Here is a 23,349-nt window from a genome sequence, read left to right on the forward strand (position 1 = left end):
AACTCTTAATCACATTTTCTTTTTCTTTTTTTTTTTTTTAAGATTTTATTTATTTGACAGAGAGAGAGACAGTGAGAAAGGGAACACAAGCAGGGGGAAGTGGGAGAGAGAGAAGCAGGCTTCCGGCAGAGCAGGGAGCCCAGTGCGGGGCTCGATCCCAGGACCCCGGGATCATGACCTGAGCCGAAGGCAGACGCTCAACAACTGAGCCACCCAGGCACCCCTTAATCACATTTTCTTCTCTGAGAAATGAGGAAGTTAGAATGGATGGTCTGAGGACTTCCAGCTCTGAAATTCATTGACTTTGACATTTTTTATTTTATTTTATTTTTTAAAGATTTTATTTATTTATTTGAGAGAGAGAGAAAGAGGGAGAGCACATGAGAGGGGGGAGGGTCAGAGGGAGAAGCAGACTCCCTGCCGAGCAGGGAGCCCAATGTGGGACTCCATCCAGGGACTCCAAGATCATGACCTGAGCCGAAGGCAGTCGCTTAACCAACTGAGCCACCCAGGCGCCCTGACTTTGACATTTTAGATGATAGAGTTTAATTGCTACACTGTGTGAGTTGGTGATTATTATTTTCAGGATTTTCTATAGAGATGATCAGTCTTTTCTCACGTCTATTGTTCTACGTTATCATCTTTTCTCTACCTTTGTATTCTTCTACCTGTCTCTTGTAGATACTGAAATTAAAGATTTTTCTGTTTATAAAACTTTTCTCTGAATTAAAGTTACTCTCCTCAGGGTAAGAGGGTATGCCTACATTTCTGCTGCCTTATGGTCTTTAAAATAACCAGAATTTCTCTTTTACATTGTTAAGTCTTGAATTTTGCAATTCTGAATCACTTGTATTTTTTTTTCTGTATTGTTCTTTTTTTTTTTAATTTTTTTATTGTTATGTTAATCCCCATACATTACATCATTAGTTTTAGATATAGTGTTCCATGATTCATTGTTTGTGCATAACACCCAGTGCTCCATGCAGAACGTGCCCTCCTCAATACCCATCACCAGGCTAACCCATCCTCCCAACCCCCTCCCCTCTAGAACCCTCAGTTTGTTTTTCAGAGTCCATTGTCTCTCATGGTTCTTCTCCCCCTCCGATATCCCCCCCTTCATTCTTCCCCTCCTGCTACATTCTTCTTCTTCTTTTTTTCTTTCTTAACATATATTGCATTATTTGTTTCAGAGGTACAGATCTGAGATTCAACAGTCTTGCACAATTCACAGCGCTTACCAGAACACATACCCTCCCCAGTGTCCATCACCCAGTCACCCCATCCCTCCCACCCCACCCCCCACTCCAGCAACCCTCAGTTTGTTTCCTGAGATTAAGAATTCCTCATATCAGTGAGGTCATATGATACATGTCTTTCTCTGTTTGACTTATTTCGCTCAGCATAATACCCTCCAGTTCCATCCACGTCGTTGCAAATGGCAAGATCTTATTCCTTTTGATGGCTGCATAATATTCCATTGTATATATATACCACATCTTCTTTATCCACTGAATCACTTGTATTAAAACCCTCCCCTTTCACTTAGTAGAAGTCCTCAGCTATCTTAGTTACTGGTTTTGTCTTGGTTTTTATGCTACTAACCAAAGCAGTAATGACTCAAGGCTTAAATTAATAACTTACATTGAAATGCCTGCATATAGAATGGAAAGGATGAAAGTCCTTTACAAAATAAAACTAGAAATCTCCATTGGAATGAGGTAGACAATGAACAGAACAATTGTAAAACCTTTCCTGCCCTGATGGTAATGTTAGCTCACCTAGGCAGTTGAAATGAACTTTACATAGTCTTTCTCAATAATAGTATATCTCCATAGTGGTTGATTTCACATTTGAATTAGATGAGTACTGCTTTTAAGACTAGGATGTAGAAGGGCGCCTGGGTGGCTCAGTTGGTTGAGCGACTGCCTTCGGCTCAGGTCATGATCCTGGAGTCCCGGGATCGAGTCCCACATCGGGCTCCCTGCTCAGCAGGGAGTCTGCTTCTCCCTCTGACCCTCCCCCTTTCATGTGCTCTCTCTCTCTCTCTCATTCTCTCTCTCAAATAAATAAATAAAATCTTTAAAAAAAAAAAAAGACTAGGATGTAGGGGCGCCTGGGTGGCTCAGTTGTTAAGCGTCTGCCTTCGGCTCAGGTCATGATCCCAGAGTCCTGGGATCGAGCCCCGCACTGGGCTCCCTGCTGGAAGCCTACTTCTCCCTCTCCCACTCCCCCTGCTTGTGTTCCCTCTCTCACTGTGTCTCTCTCTGTAAAATAAATAAAATCTTAAAAAAAAAAAAAACTAGGATGTAAAGCAGTCCTTTTCTACAGTATGGTTAGATGACAGGGATATTTATACAAATTTATTTCAAAAAAATAATAAAAATTGTGTATCCAAATTTGTTAAATACTCATTTTCTTCCTAAAGGAAAAATTCTTTATGGGGCTTGCTGCTTTTTCTCCTAATACATTCTTGTTGGTGGGAGGGTTTTGTTTTGTTTTGTTTTTGACCCATACCAGTTTCCAAAAGTTCCTTTTGCCTTCATGATTTTTCTTCTTTTGGCTTTTGTGTGTTTTCTAGTTAGACAGGTTTAAAGAACCTCCAGCCTTTGGGCCAGTGTGTGACCTGCTTTGGTCTGATCCTTCAGAGGATTATGGTAATGAAAAGACCTTGGAGCACTATACCCACAACACTGTCCGAGGGTGCTCTTATTTTTACAGGTAAGCTAATCCTCAAAGTTATAAATTAGGAAAGGCAATTGTAATATGTATCATCAAATTATTTATAAGTACTTTATATCCCTAATTTTTGTAGTATAAAGACTTTTAATTTTTTGATTAATAGAAGGCAGAAAATTCTTGTTTATTTTGTTTTTTATATTTTAATAGGTATTATGTACCCTCATAATATATATGAGTACCTTCATTAATACCTAAGTGTAATATACTGAACATGATTGAACAGAACATCTTGCAGTGCTTAAATGTTATTTTCTGACCCTAAATGATCTTGATTATTTGTTCCCAAACATCATCTATGAGTTTTTTTAAAAAATAAAGATTTGTTGGCTCTTCCCCCAGAGATTCTGATTCAGTGGGTCTGAGACAGGAAAATCCTGTTGGGTTTTTTTTTTTTTTTATGAGGTATTATTTTCTTAAAGATTTTATTTATTTATTTGACAGAGAGACACAGCGAGAGAGAGAACACAAGCAGGGAGAGTGTGAGAGGGAGAAGCAGGCCTCCCTCCGAGCAGGGAGCCTGATGCGGGGCTCGATCCCAGGACCCTGGGATCATGACCTGAGCCGAAGGCAGACGCTTAATGACTAAGCCGCCCAGGCGCCCCAATCCTGTTATTTTTTTAACAATCTCTCCAGCGTTTGGAACCACTGCTATAGGCAAAGATATAAAAAGAACAGGACATTGTGAACTAAGCCCAGGACATTTCCTGGGAGTTGGCTGTTGTCTTAAATCTCATATGTGAGCTTTTATTGTGTTCTGCCATTCAAAAAGAGGGGGAGAGAGAGAAGTTTGAAGTCTAAATTTTTTTAATCCCAGTGTTTTACTGTGACAAGTTAATGCATATATTTAGTTCAAATCTGTTAATTGCCTAGATAGTACATTTATTAAATGAAATCCACATATATTAAGTAAAAAGCCTTAATATTGCCATAGTTTTAACCTTCTTTAGGCAACCTTGTTTTATTCCTTTCTGAGTCATTTAAATTTTACTTTTTTAAATTTTTTAAAAAGATTTTATTTATTTATTTTGAGAGAGAGAGAGAGAAGAGTACATGCACACACTGAGCCAAAACCAAGTCAGACACTCAACTGACTGAACCCCTAAATTTTACTTCTCTTTACATTGCTTAAAATAAAGAGCATAATACCTTTTTATTGTTTGTACAACATAAACTCTATGATTTCTTTGGAGATGAGCTTGACAACATCTATTATAAATGCCCAGGGCCTTTGATCCAGAAGATCTTCTTCTAAAGTGTAATCCTGTGGCTATACAATTGATCCTCATTATTTACAAATTCTGATCTTCAGATTTGCCTTCCTGTTAAGAATTACTTGTAACTGCAAAATCACCACTCATAGCACTGTCATGGTCATTCAGACATGCACACATGCTGAATGATGAAAAATTTGTCACCCCGTCTGTGTTCCTAACTGAGGTTAACAAGGAGCTGCTTTGCTGTCTTGTTTCAGCTTTCATGATATTACACCATTCTTTTTGTGGTCCGTTTAGTGCAATATTTTTCACATTTTTTGTTGGTGAGTTTGCTGTGTAAAATGGCCCCCAACATAGTGCTTAAGTGCTACCGAGTATTTCTACATGTAAGAAGGCTGTGATGTGTCTTACAGAGAAAATACATATAAGCTTTATTCGGGAATGACTTAAGGCATTGTTGTCCATGAGTTCCATGTTAATTAATCAACAGTATATGTTAAATAAGTGTCCTTACACAGAAACACACATAAAACAAGGTTATGTATTGATTGGTTAGTGAAAATGTGACCAGAGGCTCACAGGACACTAACTGTCTATTTTCTCTAGGAGCAGTGGTTCAGTTTTGACTAATGCTGTATTTACAAGTTAACTTTGTAGAACATAGCTACTGCAAATAACAAGAATCAACTATGTAAATGTGCAGATATGTAAAATGTATACCCTTGAACAACATGTGTTTGAACTGCACAGGTCCACTTAAACGTGGATTTTTTTTTATATAAATATAATACTATACTAGAAATGTATTTTTTCTTGCTTAACATTTTCTTTTCTCTAGCTTATTTTTGTGTAAGAATACAGCATATGATGCATAGTACATACAAAGTATGCGTCAATTGACTGTTATGGGTAAGGCTTCTAGTCAACAGGCCAGCTTTTGGGGGAGTCAAAAGTTACATACATGAGGGTGCCTGGCTGGTGCAGTCGGTAGAACATGTGACTCTTGATCTCAGGGTCGTGAGTTTAGGCCCCATGTTGGGCATGGAGCCTACTTAAAAAAAGTTATACACACGGGGCGCCTGGGTGGCTCAGTCGTTGGGCATCTGCCTTCGGCTCGGGTCGTGGTCCCAGGGTCCTGGGATCGGGCCCTGAGTCGGGCTCCCTGCTCCACGGGAAGCCTGCTTCTCCCTCTCCCACTCCCCCTGCTTGTGTTCCCTCTCTTGCTGTGTCTTTCTCTGTCAAATAAATAAAATCTTTAAAAAATATATAGTTATAGTTATACACACAAGAAAAAAGTTATACACAGATTTTTGACTGCGAGGGGAGTCAACACTCCCCACATTGTTCAGGGGTCAACGGTACAAGGTTATTCACTGGTGTATTATTTGTGATAAATTTATTTTTTTTTAAGTAGGCTCCACACCCAGCAAGGAGCCCAATGTGGGGCTTGAACTCACAACCCTGAGATCCTAAGATTTAGAGTGAGATATTTAACCAACTGAGCCACCGAGGTGCCCCTATGATAAAAGATTTAAAACAACCTAAATGTTCAATAGAAGAATAGTTAGTTAAATACCTTGTGGTACATTCAGAGAATGGAATGTGCCAGACTATTCAATGAGGCTATTTTTTTTTAATAAAAAAATAGAAAAGAAAACAAACCCTTTATGTATGGATATAAAATACAGGCATACCTTATTTTATTGCACTTCGCTGTATTGCACTTCATAGATACTGAGTTTTTTACAAATTGAAGGTTTGTGGCAATCCTGTGTTGAGCAAGTCTCTTGGGTATTATTTTTCCAACAGTATTTGCTCACTTCCTGTCTCTGTCACATTTTGGTAATTCTCCCAATATTTCAAATTTTTTTATATTTATTTATTTAAATCATTATATTTATTATGGTGATCTGTGATCTGTGATTATGACCACTGAAAGCTCAGATGATGGTTAGCATTTTCATCAATAAGATATTATTTTTAAGTTAAGGTATATACATTATTTTTTAGACATAATGCTATTGCACACTTAATAGACTACGGTATAGTGTAAGTTTAACTTTTATATGTACTGGGAAACCAAAAAATTAATTTGACCTGCTTTATTTCAATATTTGCTTTGTTGTGGTGGTCTGGAACAGAACCCACAACATCTCCAAGGTATGCCTATAGAATATCTTTTAAAGGGTACTCAAAGAAATCAGGAACATTGGTTGCTCCTAAGGTAGCTGGAAGATAGATGTAGGAAGAAGGGAGGCATTTAGGGGCGCCTGGCTGGCTCAATCAGAAGAGCATGCAACAGACTCTTGATCTGGGGGTCATGAGTTTGAGCCCCACATTGGGTATAGAGATTATTAAAAAAAATAAACTTTAAAAGAAAAAAAGAAGAGAGGCATTTCACTGTATCTGTATCTCACTATTTGTATCTTTCAATTTTATACCATGTGAATGTACAATCTATTTTAAAAGTTAATTTTTCTAATGAGCATAATAAGAAAGATTTAAATATAAATAATTAACACTTGGATAAATCTAGGATAATTTGGTATTCTCCATTCTCCAGTTTTTCCTATCAGGTAATTCTTCCCCCCCACCTCCACCCCCACCCCTCCGCCCCAGAGGGAGAGAGGTGGGGGGAGGGGCAGAGGGAGAGAGAGAATCTTAAGAAACCCGAATAGAAATTAAGAGTGTACTTGTGGCGCCTGGGCACTGACTCTTGGTTTTAGCTCGGGTCTTGATTTCAGGGTCATGGGATACAGCCCCCCAGGGCTCCATGCTCAGTGCAGAATCTGCTTGGGATTCTCTCTCCCTCTCTCTCTGTCCCCCCACCCCACTCTTGCATGCTCTCTCTCTCAAAATAAATAAATAAGTCTTAAAAAAAAAAAGTCAGACGCCTAACTGACTGAGCCAGTCAGGCACCCCAACCTATCAGGTTTTTCTAAATGTAGAAAGATAATAATATTGAGAGAAAATGTTAGGAGTAGATGCAAATATCACACCTTTCATTAGAATACAGTTGGGTGTAATATTTGCATTTACTCCTGAAATATTCCTGCATAATATCAACTTGGCGTTGATATTACTTGTGAAGCTGTAAGTAGGTTATTTAACTTTTCTAACAATTTGATAATTTAAAAATTGTGTGTTCGGTTTTTAGCACCTAATCTCTCTCTCTCTCTCTCTCTCTCTCTCACACACACACACACACACACACTACCGGGGTACTTTTTTTTATATCAAGACAAGAAAAGTTTTGGTGTTGTTATGTTAAGGGTTAAGACAAAAAATTTAAAAGGTAGGGAGCTCTTTTCCTGTCCTAAGGTTGTCTGTTACCTGCATATTTGATCTGGAATGAGGTATATTAGTGAAGTGGAAAAACAGTGATGATTGCTAAGCCATTAATAAAAGTTCAGTGGTATGTCAAATCTATAATTTTGAAACAAATTCAACTAATAGCATCTTGACTTTTCCCCTTCCTCCCACTAAAAACCAGTTGTTTTAGTTCTGGGTTTATGTTTTCTAATTTTCTTTTTCAGTTACCCTGCAGTTTGTGAATTTTTACAGAACAATAATTTGTTATCAATAATCAGAGCCCACGAAGCCCAGGATGCTGGGTAAGTTATATTAAAACTGTACCAATTATCATTACAGAGTTTTTGCCTTTTATATCAAGACAGACTGTTATCTCTCTTCCAGGTATCGAATGTACAGGAAGAGCCAAACAACAGGCTTCCCATCACTCATTACAATTTTCTCTGCCCCCAATTACCTAGATGTCTATAATAATAAAGGTAAAGGAGTCCAGTGATACTTGAGTTTGAATTTGTGAGTAAATGTGAGCTGTAATTTAATCATATATATGTGTATGTATTTTATATATAAGAAAAGAGGTCTTAATTGAAACAAAGGCCAAGAAACTTAGAATTTAGACTACTGCTTGGTTTTCATTTCCTAAGGATTATTGGGCTCTTTGTAAATATAAATAATGATCATAGTAGGTCTGATGTGTACTCCTGAATCAAAATATAAGAAGAATAGGGGTGCCTGGGTGGCTCAGTCAATTGAGTGTCTGGCTCTTGGTCTTGGCTCAGGTCATGATCTCATGGGTCGTGGGATTGAGCCCTGAGTCAGGCTCTGTGCTCAGTGGGGACTGTTTGAAGATTCTTTCCCTCTGCCCTTCCCCCCAACTCCTTCTCTCTCCCTCTCTCTCTAAAATAAATAAATCTTTTAAAAAATATATAAGAAGAAGAAATTCAGGTTCAAGTTAGAATAGTCATCATAAATTATTACTTTTGGTGAACTTAATTTATTTGTAACAGTACCTCAATAAAATGTCACTGTTTGGAGTTTTAATGTTTGTAAATTATTAAGCTGTTTTTGCTTTTCTTGAGGAACGGTACAGGTAGATGAATACTGTACAAAAAGTCAGAAAAATCATTGTAGTTCAAGCCCTGCCAGAAACTAAATGGTGTGACTTTAGGCAAGTCACATTATTTTTCTACACCTCAATTTCCCATATAAACAGAGAGGATTAAATATAAACATGCCTTCAATCCAGAAATTCTCATTCTAAGACTTTATCCTATTGAAAATTTTATTTTTACATACGCCCAATGTGGGGCTTGAACTCATGATCCTGAGATCAAGAGTTGCATACTCTACTGACTGAGCCAGCCAGGTACCCCAAAATCTTTTTTTTTTTTTAATTTTTTATGATTCATAGTTTGTAAGTTTTGTATCAGGGCAAACTTCCTCTGTAATACCCTCTGTAACATGCCTCTGTAACTATTTTGTTGTTTACAAAGTATGACTATAAAATAATAGAACTTTTATACAAACATGCCAGAACGTACATATCCAAGTGAGTATTGTCCCTTCACAGTAGTTACCTTGGGAAGCTATATGCTTATTCCAACAATGCTGCCATTGTTCAAAGCGTTTCGGAACTCCTGTTTTGGCATTGCCTTCAGAGTCTGCGACACATTCTTTTGATTATCCTCAGTGATGGGAAATCTTCGTCCTTTGAGGGTGGATTTGATTTTTGGAACAGCCAAAAGTCATTTGGAGTCAAGACTGGTGAATAAGGTGAGTGATCAAGCTAGATGATACCATTTGGGGTCAGAAACAAGGTATGATTATAGGGTAATGAGACTGGTTTTTCTTGTGTTGCTTATAAAATGGGTCTGGAGGCGATTCCAAAAGAGGAGTTCCAAAAATGTTTTGAGTAATGGCAGCATCTTTGGATTAAATATATGGTAAGGCAGCAAGGTGTATTGAAAAGAGCACTAAGCTAGGAGTCAGAAGAAATTCTAGTCTAGTCCTGCTTCACTTTTAAATTCACAGCTAACATGACACTTAATTTCACATTTAACAAGACACTTAACTTCTCTGAGCCTCGGTGTATCTTTAAAATACCTGTCATATAGGGTTGTTGAAGATAAGTTGGAATACTAAAAATAAACATTAAAAGCATCTGTCAAACTCTAAATTGCTATGATACTATAACATTTTACTGTTATTGTGCCTAGTGTGATTACATCAGAGGACCACACTCATCTCATATATAAGGTCTGGTGTGTTTGTAGTTGGTGGTTTTTAAGTCTCATTACTTTATAGTCATACCTTGTATATGCAGCTGGGGAATCAAGTTTAAAAGAGGTCCACAGTATACTTACTATGTAGCCTGTTTAAAGGGAAACTAAGGAATGGCACATCTCACTTCAATCTGATTTGAATCAGTCATCTCAGTGGCTTACTATACATTTTAAAAAACACTTCTTTGACTTCAGTTCTCTTCCAGCATCTAGTTTTTTTACATCTCGTCATTCTTTTCTGAATCTTAGCTATCCCACCACACTCTGCTTCTCCCTAACTCCATTCTTTCTTATTTCCTTCCTAATATTCCCAATATGTTAGAGACTTCGTTTTCTTCTTATTTCTTCCATTATGAATGGTATGTGCTGCTTGTGTTGGCAACTTCTTCAAGGACACTTCATGGCCCTAGTCCTCATATCTGTGATGAAGACATTCCCTTTTCCCTTGTTCCAGCTCACTAAGAAGAGTGTCTGTTGATTGCACAGTGGATTTGGCAGTGTGCTCAACTGAAACCTGCCACCCAACACAGCAGTCACTTCACTCATTCACTAAATGCCAGCTCATTTTCTGCCCCATTCTAACCTGGTTTTGATCTTGATTATTCCTTTAGTGAATAATCTTTTAAGTCACAGTCCAGTCTACCAGAGTTTTCTGTTGACTTTGACATAATTGGTAACTTTATCTTGAAACATTCTTATTTTCCTTGGTTGTTTCTCAAACTTCTTTTGTTTTTTTTTTTTAGGAAAAAGAGTGGTATATGAAATAATGTCTGCTGGTACTAAGTTACTCCCCATCCAAGTACCTCTTTCTTGAAAATGACAACCCTCTCCCCCTTTCCTTTTTCTCTTTCTTCTTCTGTTGCTTTTCTTTCTTTCATATTGGTACCAAAGAGTATTTCTTAGTTCCAATGATTATGTGAAAGATCCTTAAGTCATGATTTTTAAAGATTTCTATTCCTATTTTTTGTGTCCACTGGGAACATACCCAAAAGCAATTTTTTATGCTCTCATTTCTAATCATCCACTGTAAAGAGCCACCTCTCACTTCTTTTTCCTGTGTAGATTGAGGGAATTGTTGAATAATTGTGTATTCATCTAACCTAAATAAAATATATACACATGAAAATAATGGGACATGTATATTATATCCAGTGTTAGGTTTTTAAGAGCAGGAGATCCTACTTTCATGTATTTTCTTTATAATCCATGGTATACATTTTAGACACTCAGTAACTTAAATTTTGAGCACATGAGACTATCCTTTAATAAGCAAAGAAACAGGAACCGGGAAATGACCTATGTCTGTCATTTCTGAAGTACTTCATACCCGAATCTGTTTATGATCAAGTAAGACTAAAGGGAATAATGCAAACAACATCTCAGAGCTTGTGCTCATGGTGAAGTCTAAGAAATTGGATTTTCAAACTTTTAAAATATAAAGAAAATTAGTTTAGTACCAAAGCATGTGTACAAATACATGAACTGATCAAGTTAAACATTTATATGGTGCTAGCAATATACTAACTCTGTATAGGAGAGATGGATTTTTAATTCTCTGTATAATATGCAGAGATGATTTAATCTACTTCTGAGCTGCGTAAATTGCTCCAAGTTTACCATCTGTATCCCCTGCTATGAATTGATAATTGCTATGTTCTAAACTCCCAGAGAGTTTATAAAATCTTTGGCACTGGATAACGACTAGCGAAAGAGGCTGTGTTTGCTTAATGAAAAATGTTTGCCTTCAAAGGAGAGCTGTAATTGTAACCATTTGGCCTATAAAGGGAAATTATGACAAAATTTTTCTAATGTGGAACCTGAGATTTCTACAGATGGTTACTGCGCAGTGACCCTTTGAAGTTTCAGAACTCAGTTTCTTTTGTACTTTTAATATATGAGATCTTCAGGTAACTTTGTTCCTTGGGATAATTCTTAAAAGAATGAACTGTATAAAATGCTTTAAGATTTTCCATCTGCTCTTAAATATCAAGTCGTGAACTTAAAGTGGAAAGGAAGTTCATGAGTTCTGTTTAGTAGGTACACAGCTATACAAAGCATACCATTTGCCATGTCATGTTTCTCTGTGCCATATTTTCCTGCTTTTTCCTTTTTAGCTGCTGTGCTAAAATACGAAAACAATGTCATGAATATCAGGCAGTTTAACTGTTCTCCACACCCCTACTGGCTTCCAAACTTTATGGACGTTTTCACATGGTCTTTGCCATTTGTTGGGGAAAAAGGTAAGAGAACTGGACGATCAGTTGTCTTAATTAGTGATGGAGCACACTTTTATATTTCTTGAGTCCCCTGATGGTTCAGAAATGTTTTTCTTAAACTTACAGAATTAAAAAGAATAAAAAATAATAAATAATAAAGTTATCCGAAGTATTTTCTAATTTCTTTGTTCTCTACAAAGATTTTTAAATGGCACTTAATTGGTTTTTTATTTTATTTATTTTATTTTTTAAATTTTTTAATTGGTTTTTAAATTATAGTTCTAGTCAGTTGTGTGCTTATTGTTGTAAATATCAATTTAAAGCAGCTACCCTACTATGATCAGGATGTTAAAATAACGTAAGTCACTAAACCATTCCTTCAGTGATTTCTTCAGTGATAAAGAGATTTAAATAGGAAATAGTGTCCTGTAGAATTTTATTTGTGCACCTATACAAATAAGCTATGCAAATATAAAATAAATTTGTTGGGCATAGACCTGATGGCTTAACATCTTTGTAAAACGGGAGGAAATCTTTTCATGTACATATCAGTGAGGAAAAGGCTCTGGACAACAGTCTCATGAAATCAAGTAATTATGCAATAGAATCTTCAAAGACCAGACTTTTATTGAAGCAAGTAATTTCCCCAAATTCTATATAAACCTGAAGGTCTAGATTTAATGCTACTCTTTATAATTACTCTTAATAGCATAATGACAAATCATTTTTGTCTATGTTTATTTAACATGTGTTTACTTATACATCCACATCATTTTAGAGAGAATACCTTATTAATTGTATACATTTTGGGTTATTTTGTCTTATATAGTCACAGAGATGCTGGTTAACATTCTCAACATATGCTCTGATGATGAATTGATTTCCGATGATGAAATTGAAGGTAAACTTGCCTTTTTCTCATTTGAACTAGAAATGAAGTTTGGGGTTTGGTTTTAGTTTGTTTTGAATAATTTTCTTTGTCTTATTAGAAAAGAATTGTGTTCATTACAGAAAAATAAAATTTGAAAAATACTGGAAACCGTAAATAAGAACAAAAAAGTTACCTGTAAACCTACCATCTCATAAATATCAGCTATTCACATCTTGATGTAATATTGTGTTACCTGTCTTATATCTTTGCATTTATTTTCCCCTTTTTTCCTTTTTAACAAAAATGAGGTCATGTATTAGTATCATAAACATTTATAGTTTTTTAATAGACTAATTTTTAACAGTTATCTAGTTGTCTTTATTGGTGATTTTTGTTTTAATCAATCTCCTGCTGTTGGATATTGGATTTTTTCCAACGTTTTTGTTTTAAAACCCTACAGTTTAAAAATTCTTATAGATAAATCTTTACACATTCTGTCAACAACCAGTATTTATTACATGACTAATATATAGCAAGTACTATTTAGGTCCTTGCATGCAGTAAACTTATATTCTAGGGGAGAGAAGACAATAAATAAGTACAAGTCAGATGTTGATACATGATATGAAAGAAAGGGAAGCAATATTAGGAAATTGAGAATAACATGTTCTTGATTATTTTCATAGGATAAATTTCTAGAAATTGAATATCTGTGTCATTTAGTACTTACAATTTTAAATCAGATACAGATAACCTCTAGAAAGGCTGTACCAGATTCCATTTTGTGTGTGTGATGCATAGTTCACAGTGCACTGTCCAATACTGTTTACTATCATTTTTATAGTCTGGTGTTTTTAAAATTTTAATTTGTATTTTTATGATGACTAATGGACATTTTTTTTTTTTTTTTGACCACATGTATTTTTCTTTTGTGAATTGTCAATTCATACCTTTTGCCCATTTTCCTACTGGGTTATGTGCATGTTTGTTTTTTGCTTTTCTTATTGGCTTGTAAGCGATCTTTATATAGTAACATTTTGTTATATATGTAGCCAAGTATTTTTTTCCTAGTGTATTGTGGGCAGTTTGATTTTATTTATTTATTTTTTAAAGATTTTATTTATTTATTCATGAGAGACAGAGAGAGAGGCAGAGGCAGAGGGAGAAGAAGGCTCCCTGTGGAGCAGGGAGCCCGAGGCAGTTTGATTTTAAAGATAGGTCCTAACTTACCTGAGAATGCAAAAGATTCTGGAAAGATGGTGACACCTGAGTTCAAACCTCTGGTTGTCTCATTTTCCACGCTCTGTGCTGAAGTGATTCATTCAACTGTTAGGATAAACCATCTACATAGTGGAAAAAGCCTAGCTTACTTTGGGCAGATAGAGGGGAGTCTTAAACATAGTTATGTTTTAGATTCCACATTGAAGGTGAAGAGCAGATGGAGCATAGCTTGTGAGCATCTTTATGTATGAGGTAGCAGATCATTATAAGGAACCAGCTCTTTTTGAGGAAATAATTCAGGCAAGAGAAAATTCAAACAAAATAAAGAATTTAAGTTAGGGGAAGATGAAATATGTAAGAAATAGATCTAGTAGGATTTATATTCAAATCTAGGTGGATATGGAAATTATTGTGAACTCTATTGTACGTACTAAGAAAGGATTCTTAATTACCATAAAGATATGCTTACAAAATTATGCCAAAAATTGCATATGGGAATACATATTAAAGTATTGTCATAGTATCAACAGAATCAGAACAATCAGAACAAATGTCCCTGAGTGGAGAGGTGGGTAAATCAATTATGACATACCCATTTGATAGATTCTCTACATAGAATATTATTTTGCAAGCCTCCTTTTCCCCTTCTCTTCTAGTTAGCTCTTGTTCAGCTTATTGTAACATCCTCATGGGAGACATTTCTGACCTCCCTGACTAGATCCAGTACCCCTGTCATGCTGTCTCATATCACCATGTACCTCTCCTTAGCATTTGATAGAATTGTAATTTTGCATTTATTTATATTACTGTAAGAGTAATATATTTTACTCCCACTCAACTGTAGACTCCCCAAGTGCTAGGACACAGTTGGTTTTTGCTCACCAAAATAGCCCTAAAGCCAAGTATAGTGTAGTGAGCATGATAAGTAAATGTTGAGTTAGATTGAGTGATATTATGTGCAACTATTAAAAAAAGAATGGATTAGAGCAATCAGTGCTAATATGGAAAATGTACTAGATATTCTGTTAAGTGCAAAAGTAAATGAATAGAATCTTCTCATTTCCATTTTTTACAGGGTGTGTAGATATAAGCTGATACATGCTTTTTAATTTTTTTCTGAAAGGAAATGAAGAATAACTTTTTAGGTTATGATGGTGAATTGAACATACTTCTAATTCCATTCCTTTCTGAAACTACACTAAAAACACAATACAATTTTGGTTTTATTTAAGTGATACAAACTAAGGATTTCCACTTTAGTAATGCCACACTAGATGGTTTAAATCAACCCTGACTTAAGATAACTGTAAAAACTAGACACAATATTCTAAAATTTGCTTTAGAGGCATTCAGAAAGCTAACAAAGTAAAATAATTACCAAGTTGAGATCTGGAAAAAAGACATAAATCCAGAGAGGTAAAACCAAAATTTGGGACTATTTCTTTCCTAGAGATATTCATGAATTTCAAAAGAAGGAACTAAGATTTTGAGAGCCATCTTGATAGAAGCTAAAAAGTTAGGGTTTGGGGTGCCTGGATGGCTCATTTGGTTGGGATCCAGCTCTTGATTTCAGCTCAGGTCTTGATCTCGGGGTTGTGAGTTCAAGCCACGTGTTGGGTTCCATGCTGGGCGTGGAGCCTACTTAAAAAAAAATTAGGGCTCATGGCTTGCCAAGGATGATGTGAGGGCTGGTGAGTTTCTCCTCATTGGTTGGGGACCCCAGAACGTTGCATCTATGTAAGAGTAAGGGTAAACTGGAAATAGAACAGCCCTGAAAGTCACTACAGCCTACCTTCAAATAATTTCAATCCATGAAATTTAAATAAAGTAGCCCTAGGCACCTGGCAAAAGCAAACCTCTCTATACTAAGATAACATCGTGTAGGACTTTAAATTACTACAAATAATCTTTCAAATATATAATATGTGACTCACAACCAAAAATAACTAGGCATATGAGGAGATATAACAACATGAATGAGAACCAGCAGAAACACCAAAAAATAAAAACAGATGCCAGGTTCTCCAGACATTGGCTTTATCAGACTGAACTTTAAAATAGCTGTGCTAAGGGTGCCTGGGTGGCTCAGTCATTAAGCGTCTGCCTTCGGCTCAGGTCATGATCCCAGGGTCCTGGGATTGAGCCCCACATCGGGCTCCCTGCTCAGCAGGAAGCCTGCTTCTCCCTCTCCTGCGCCCCCTGCTTGTGTTCCTGCTCTGGCTATCTCTGTCTCTATCAAATAAATAAATAAAATCTTTAAAAAAAAAAAAATAAAATAAAATAGCTGTGCTAAACACCAAACCAAACCAAAACAATGCTTACTGTGTTCAAGAACATAAAAAACTAGGTTGAAAATTTTGGCAGAAAATTGTGAATTATAAAAGCAGAGTTGATAAAGCATCGAAAGAAGATGCTAGGAATGAAAAGTAAAATAAATTTTTAAATTGTGAAAGATGAATTAACAGATTCAGTAAAGCTAAACAAAGAATAAATGAACTAGACAATAGGTCAGAAAAAACAATCTAGAATGAATCATGAAAAGAAAAAATAAAATACCAAAAAAGGCCTAGGAGACAGAGGATACAGTGAGTAGGCTTATCATCTGTGTGTGTGGAGTCCCAGAGAAGAGATAGAATAGGTAGAATCATTATTTGAGGAGATAATGGATAAAAATTTTCTAAGGTTGACAAGACATTAAGCCACAGATTGAAGAAGCTCTGTAAACCAACGCAGAATGAATACAAAGAAAATAACACCTGAGTACATCATAGTAAAAGTACTTCAGATGACAAAGAAAAAAATCTTAAAACAACCAGAAAAAAAGAGATTAATTTCAAAAGAGACCAATTAAACTGACAGTAGAAGCAAGAAAAATGGAATAACATATTCAAAGCACTGAAAGATAATAACTGGTAACCTAGAGTTCTATACCCAGCAGGAATGCCTTTCAAGAGTAAAGAGAAAATAAGCATTTTTCAGATACCCCTCCCTTAAAAAATATACTTAGAGAATTACCAAAAGACCCACTAAGTGATATTTTATTTTATTTTAAAGATTTTATTTATTTATTTGACAGAGAGAGAAAGCACACAAGTAGGGGGAGTGGCGGGCAGAGGGAGAGGGAGATGCAGGCTCCCCACTGAGCAGGGAGCCTGATGTGGAGCTCGATCCCAGGATCCTGAGATCATGACCTGAGCCGAAGGCAGATGCTTAACTGACTGAGCCACCCAGGCGCCCCCTAAGTGAAATTTAAAAAAATATTATTCAAGCAGAAGGAAAATACCAGATGGAAGCTTGGAGATTCAAGAAGAAATAAAAAGTAAAAATAGTAGAAAATATGTGGGTAAATCAAATGAATGTAAACTGTATTACACAACAATAATAATGTTTTATTAGGTTTAAAAGACAGAATTAAAACATAAGACAATAATAATTGGCAGTGGGATAGAGATAAAGTATGTGAGGGCTGCATTATCTGGGAAGAAGGGGAAAGTAACTGTTAGCATTATACTGGGTGGGGGGCGTGTCTCACTGGCTCAGTTGGAAGAGCATGTGACTCTTTATCTTGGGGTTATAAGTTAAAGCCACAGGTTGGGTGTGGCAATTACTTAAGTAAATAAATAAACTTAAAAAAAAATTATATTTTGGTAAGTAAGAGATACATGTTGTGATCTAGAGTAACCTTCAAGAAAAGAGGGTTTTTTAAAGTATTTAACTTTTAAATTATAGAAAAAAATGGAATGATAAAAAATAACCCACAAGAAGGCAAGGAAGGAAGGAAGGTACATATAACAATAAGACAAATAGAATAAATTATCATGATAAATATTTCAGAAATTTTATTAAATGTTAATGTTTAAGATTTTATTTATTTATTTATTTATTTGAGAGAGCGAGAAAGCACATGAGTGGGGGGAGGGTCAGAGGGAGAAGCAGACTCCCTGCTGAGCAGGGAGCCTGATGTGGGACTCGATTACGGGACTCCAGGATTATGACCTGAGCCGAAGGCAGTCGCTTAACCAACTGAGCCACCCAGGCGCCCCAAATGTTAATGTTTAAAAGACAAATTGTCAAGTAGGATTTGTTTTTAACTTTATGTTTTATAAGAGACAGATCACAGCATAAGGATACAGAAGGTTTGTAAGTAAAAGGAGAAAAATAAATATATAACGCAAACACCAACCAGAGAAAAGTTGTTTTAGATAAATATTACATGAAGTAGAAACTAAAAAATAAGATGTAACAATTTTATGTGTGTATGCAATTAATAATATGGCTTCATAATATGTAAAATAAAAAATAACAAGTACAATGAGAAGTCAAAATATTCACAATGATGGTGGGAAAATTTAACAAATATCTCTCAGTAATTGATGGAATAAGCAGACAAACAAAATTAGGAAGACTGTAGAAAATTACAATGTAATTAATGAACTTGACCTAATGGACATACAAAGAACACTGCATCCAACAGGTGCTGAATACACCTTTTTAAACACACATAACATTTACAAAAATTGACCACGTACTGAGCTAAAAGTAAGTTGCAGATGTCAAAGTATTTAAAATCGTAATGACTATGTTCTTTGACTATATGCAGGTAATACATAAATCAGTAACAAAAAGATAATCTAGGCGCGCCTGGGTGGCTCAGTCGTTAAGCGTCTGCCTTCGGCTCAGGTCATGATCCCAGGGTCCTGGGATCGAGCTCCACATTGGGCTCCCCGCTCAGCGGGAAGCCTGATTCTCCCTCTCCCTCTCCCCCTGCTTGTGTTCCCTCTCTCACTGTGTCTCTCTCTGTCAAATAAATAAATAAAATCTTTAAAAAAAAAAAAGATAATCTAGAACATCCCCGTATTTTAGGAGACTTGGGGCACCTGAGTGGCTCAGTCGGTTAAGCATCTGACTTGTGATTTTGGCTCAGGTCATGATTTCATGGGTCGTGAGATCGAGCTCCAGTCAGGCTCCACACTCAGCAAGGAGTCTGCTTGAGATTCTCTCCCTCTGCCCCTCCCCCCACTCACGCTCTCTCCCTCTTCTCTCTCTAAAATAAGTAAATTTTAGGGGCACCTGGGTGGCTCAGTCGTTAAGCGTCTGCCTTCAGCTCAGGTCATGATCCCAGGGTTCTGGGATCGAGCCCCACATCGGGCTCCCTGCACAGCAGGAAGCCTGCTTCTCCCTCTCCCACTCTCCGTGCTTGTGTTCCCTCTCTCGCTGTGTCTCTCTCTGTCAAATAAATAAATAAAATCTTTAAAAAAAAATAAAATAAAATAAAACAAGTAAATTTTAAAAATAAAATTTCATATATATACATACACACAAACACACACACTTGATAGGAACGGCTGGCTGGCTCAGTTGGTAGAACATGCGACTCTTGATCTCAGGGTCATGAGTTCAAGCCCCACATTGGGGCTAGAGCTTACCTTAAAAAAAAAAAAAAGTGTATACACACACACACACACACACACACACACACTTGATAACCCATGGGTCAACTAACAAATCACTTTGAAAATCTGAAAATATTTTGAGCTGAATGAAAATGAAAAGTAGAACATATTAAAGTTTGAGGACAAGTAACAAGCAGGCAGGCCTGGGAATGGAGCCTGAACCTTGTGGCCATGTCAGCAGATGCTCACTGGTTGACAGCTTCTGCTGTCTTCTGAGAGAAATTAAATTATACTTGACCTTAAAGTAACAGGATGGTCGGAATTAAGTAAAAGAGATGCCATCTACAAAGAGTACTTCAAAAATTGTAATCAGGCATTTGACTTCATGTCCTGAGTCAACCTACAAGCAGAGAAGATGAATCATCACCCAGAATGGTTTAGTGTGTACAACAAGGTCCAGATCACCTTGCATAACTGTGGTGGACTGACCAAGAGCAATGTGAAAGTGGTCAAATTTATTGACAAAGCAGCTGCTTCTGTGTGATGTCTTCCAAAACGCATATAAAATCTTATATACAGCTTAGTTGCAATGTATTTTGAAGGCAATTTCCATGAACAAATATAGTCACCTTTATACCACATTTTGTGGTATAAAATCAGTGCTTAAATACAAATTGATTTAAACTTGGAAAAAAAACAACAAAAATTGGGGGATGTATCTAAAGCTGTGCTTAGAGGAAAATTTGTAGCTTTAAATGAATATACTGGAAAAGAAGAAAGGCAGAAAATCAGCATCCATCTCAGAAAGTTGACAAAAGGATAGATAGTACTTTAAACCCAAAGAAAATAGAAGAAATGAAATAAAAGATTAAGAATATTAGTTATAAAATAGGAAAAAAATACAGAAGTAGTAATACCAAAATGTGCTCTTTTAAAAGACTAATAAAATTGATAAATCCCTGGTAAGACTTACCAAATAAACAAGATAAGACAAAAGTAACCAATGGTAGTACTGAAAAATGGAGACATCAGACCCTATAGACATTAATAGAATAATGAGAATGAATTTTAAAACTTAGGTGAAATGGACAGATTTCCTGAGAAATGTAACTTATTCAAACTGACACAATATAGAAAATCTTAATAATTACATTCCTACCAAGAAATAGGATCTGTAATTTAAAATCTTTCTATGAAGAAAATGCCAGGTGAAGATAACTTCACCAACAGATTTACCAAATATTTAAGAAAGAAACAACACGGGCACCTGGGTGGCTCAGTCGGTTAAACATCTGCCTTTGGCTCAGGTCATGATCCCAGGGTCCTGGGATCGAGTCCCACATCGGGCTCTCTGCTCTGCAGGGAGCCTGCTTCTCTCTCTCCCTCTGCCTGCCACTCTGCCTACTTGTGCTCTCTCTCTCTCTCTGTGTCAAATAAATAAATAATAATAAACTATTTAAAAATTTAAAAAAAGAAACAACACTAATCTTACACAAATCCTCCTGAGAATGAAAAAGAAAAAATGCTCCCCAGCTCATTTAGTGAGGCTAGTATAACTATGATACTAAAATGTGAAAGGACATTAATATAGATACAATAATCCTAAACAAAACATCAATAAATTGAAACTAGCAATATACATAAAAGAATTATGTCTCCCAACCAAGTAGATTTATTCCAGAAATTTTGGAAGATTTGGCATTCAAAATTCAATCAGTATATAGCAATGTAAGATCTTTTTTCTTTTTTTTTTTTAAGATTTTATTTATTTATTTGACAGAGAGAGAGCACAAGTAGGGGAAGCAGCAGGCAGAGGGAGAAGCAGACTTCCCGCGGAGCAGGGAGCCCAACGTGGGGCTCAATCCCAGGACCCTGGGATCATAACATGAGCCAAAGGCAGCCGCTTAATGACTGAGCCACCCAGGCGCCCCTGAGATCTTAATAATAGTGGGAACTGGGTGAGGGGTGAATGCGAACTCTATAGTGACTTCACAACTTTGCTGAACATCTAAAACTATTATAAAATAAAATTTTATTTAAAACAGTATAATTCACTGCATTATAAAGAAGAAAAATCACATCTTAGTAAATGTAGAGGCAACATTAGGTAAAATTCATCCTTCTTTTGCAATAGATCCCTTAAATTCTGCTCAGAAAGAAATTCTTTAACAAACATAGCTATAAAACCCTTTTGGAAACATCATATGGCAAAATGTTGAAAGCTCTCCTTAGTGATTGGGAACAGACAAGGATACCAGTTATCAATACCTCTATACAATATCGTATTAGAAGTTGCACCCAATACAATAAGGCAGGTAAAAAGCAACATATGGTGTAAAGATTGGAAGGAGAGAAACACAACTATCATTATTATAAGTGATATGATTGTGTGCAGAGAAAATTTAAAAGAATCTATAGATTGTTAAAATCAACAAGTGCATGTAGCTGAGCTGCTGGATACAAAGTCAATAAGCAAAAATCATTTGTATTTCTATTACCAGCAACAAAATGAAATCTTAAGAAAGATGCCATTTACAATATCATCCCTAACAATAAATCTAACAAGTGGTGTGTGGTACCTCTAAGCAACAAACTATGAAGCGTTATTAGAGAAATTAAAGGAGATCTAAATAAATGGAAAGAAATGAAATGTTCATTGATTTTTTAAAAACTCAATATTGTAAAGATCTCAATCATTCCCAGACTGATCTATGGATTCAGTACAAAGTCAAGTATTAACAGCCCATTCGATTCTAAAATTCATATGGAAATGCTGAGGATAGATTCTAAAATTTGTATGAAAATGCTACAGAAAGGTTACAAAATTAATATGGAAATAGCTTAAGTTTTGAGGAGAAACAGAGTGGGAGGACTTGTTCTTTATATCAAGATTTACTATAAAGCTAGAGTAATTAGAATTAGTAGTGCAAGAACAGATGAGCACTGAAACAGAACAGAGAATCCCAAAACATCGCCAACGTATGTGGACACTTGATTTACATCAGAGGTGGTGCTGCCAGGAGTAGTAGGAAAATGATGGTATTTTTAATAAGTGATTTGCGGATATCTGAGAAAAAATTAAACCTGACCCGTATCATGTTTCAAACCCCAAAATAATTTCCAGATGGATTAATATATTCAAATATGAAAGGTAAAACAGTAAAAGCTTCTAGAATTTATAACATAGAATATTTTCATGACCTTGGGGTAGAGAACAATTTCTTAGCCAGGACACAAAAAGCACTTACCATAGAGGAAACTATTAATAAGTTGGACTATGTTAAAATAAGAACTTGTATTTATCAAAAGACCCTATTAAGAGTGTGAAAAGACAAGGAACAGAGTGGGAGAGTGTATTTGCTCACAAAGGGCTCACTTGCAGAATATATAAAGAACTGCAGGTCAGTTAGATGAGACTTGAACAAGCACTTCACAAAAGAGAATATCAAAATGGCCTGTAAAGATATGACAAGATATTCATTCACATTAGTAATTGTGGAAATGCAAATTAAAACCACAGTGGATCGTTCTATATGCCCACCAGATCGGCTAAAATTAAAGATGAATTAACGAGAACACCAAGAACTGGCCTGGATGTGTAGCAACAGGAATGCTCATACACTGAGGTATAAATTAGTACGTCCACTTTAGTAGATAATGCCAAACTGTTGTCCAAAGTTGAACATCTACATAATAACTGAGCATTCTAATTCTAGTAATATACTTCACAGAAATAGCAGCAAAGAAAAATGCATAGGAATAGTCATAGCAGTCAAATTCACAATAGCCAAAAATTGGAATCAGACCAAATGAACACTGACAGTAAAAAGGATAAACTATGGCATATGTGTTCATAGTGGAATTGTATACAATAATGACAGTGAACTACAACAGGCAAAACACAAATCAGTCTTACAAACATTATGTTGAGCAAAAGAAACCAGATACAAAAATACATATTTGATTGTTCCAATTACCTAAAGTTCAAACACAATGGAAAACCATAGTGCTTGTGGATCCACACATGCTTACATGATAAAACTATAAAGAACAGCAAGAAAGTGATTTCAATAAAGGTCAAGAGAATGATTGTCTTTGGGA

General features: G+C 36.0%; 1 protein-coding gene across 2 annotated transcripts in view; it reads left to right on the forward strand.

The window, feature by feature from the left end:
* PPP3CC (protein phosphatase 3 catalytic subunit gamma) overlaps window positions 1-23,349 on the forward strand; it is a 102,383-nt gene that overhangs the window by 68,633 nt on the left and 10,401 nt on the right. For both annotated transcript variants that reach the window (XM_032388986.1, XM_032388987.1), the window contains exons 6-10: window positions 2,579-2,718; window positions 7,490-7,567; window positions 7,650-7,744; window positions 11,662-11,787; window positions 12,593-12,664. In XM_032388986.1, coding sequence (XP_032244877.1) covers window positions 2,579-2,718; window positions 7,490-7,567; window positions 7,650-7,744; window positions 11,662-11,787; window positions 12,593-12,664 — 511 coding nt within the window. The remainder of the gene's footprint in view (window positions 1-2,578; window positions 2,719-7,489; window positions 7,568-7,649; window positions 7,745-11,661; window positions 11,788-12,592; window positions 12,665-23,349) is intronic.

Source organism: Phoca vitulina, unplaced genomic scaffold (genome assembly GCF_004348235.1).
Source record: "Phoca vitulina isolate PV1807 unplaced genomic scaffold, GSC_HSeal_1.0 scaffold53, whole genome shotgun sequence".
Lineage (NCBI taxonomy): Eukaryota > Metazoa > Chordata > Mammalia > Carnivora > Phocidae > Phoca > Phoca vitulina.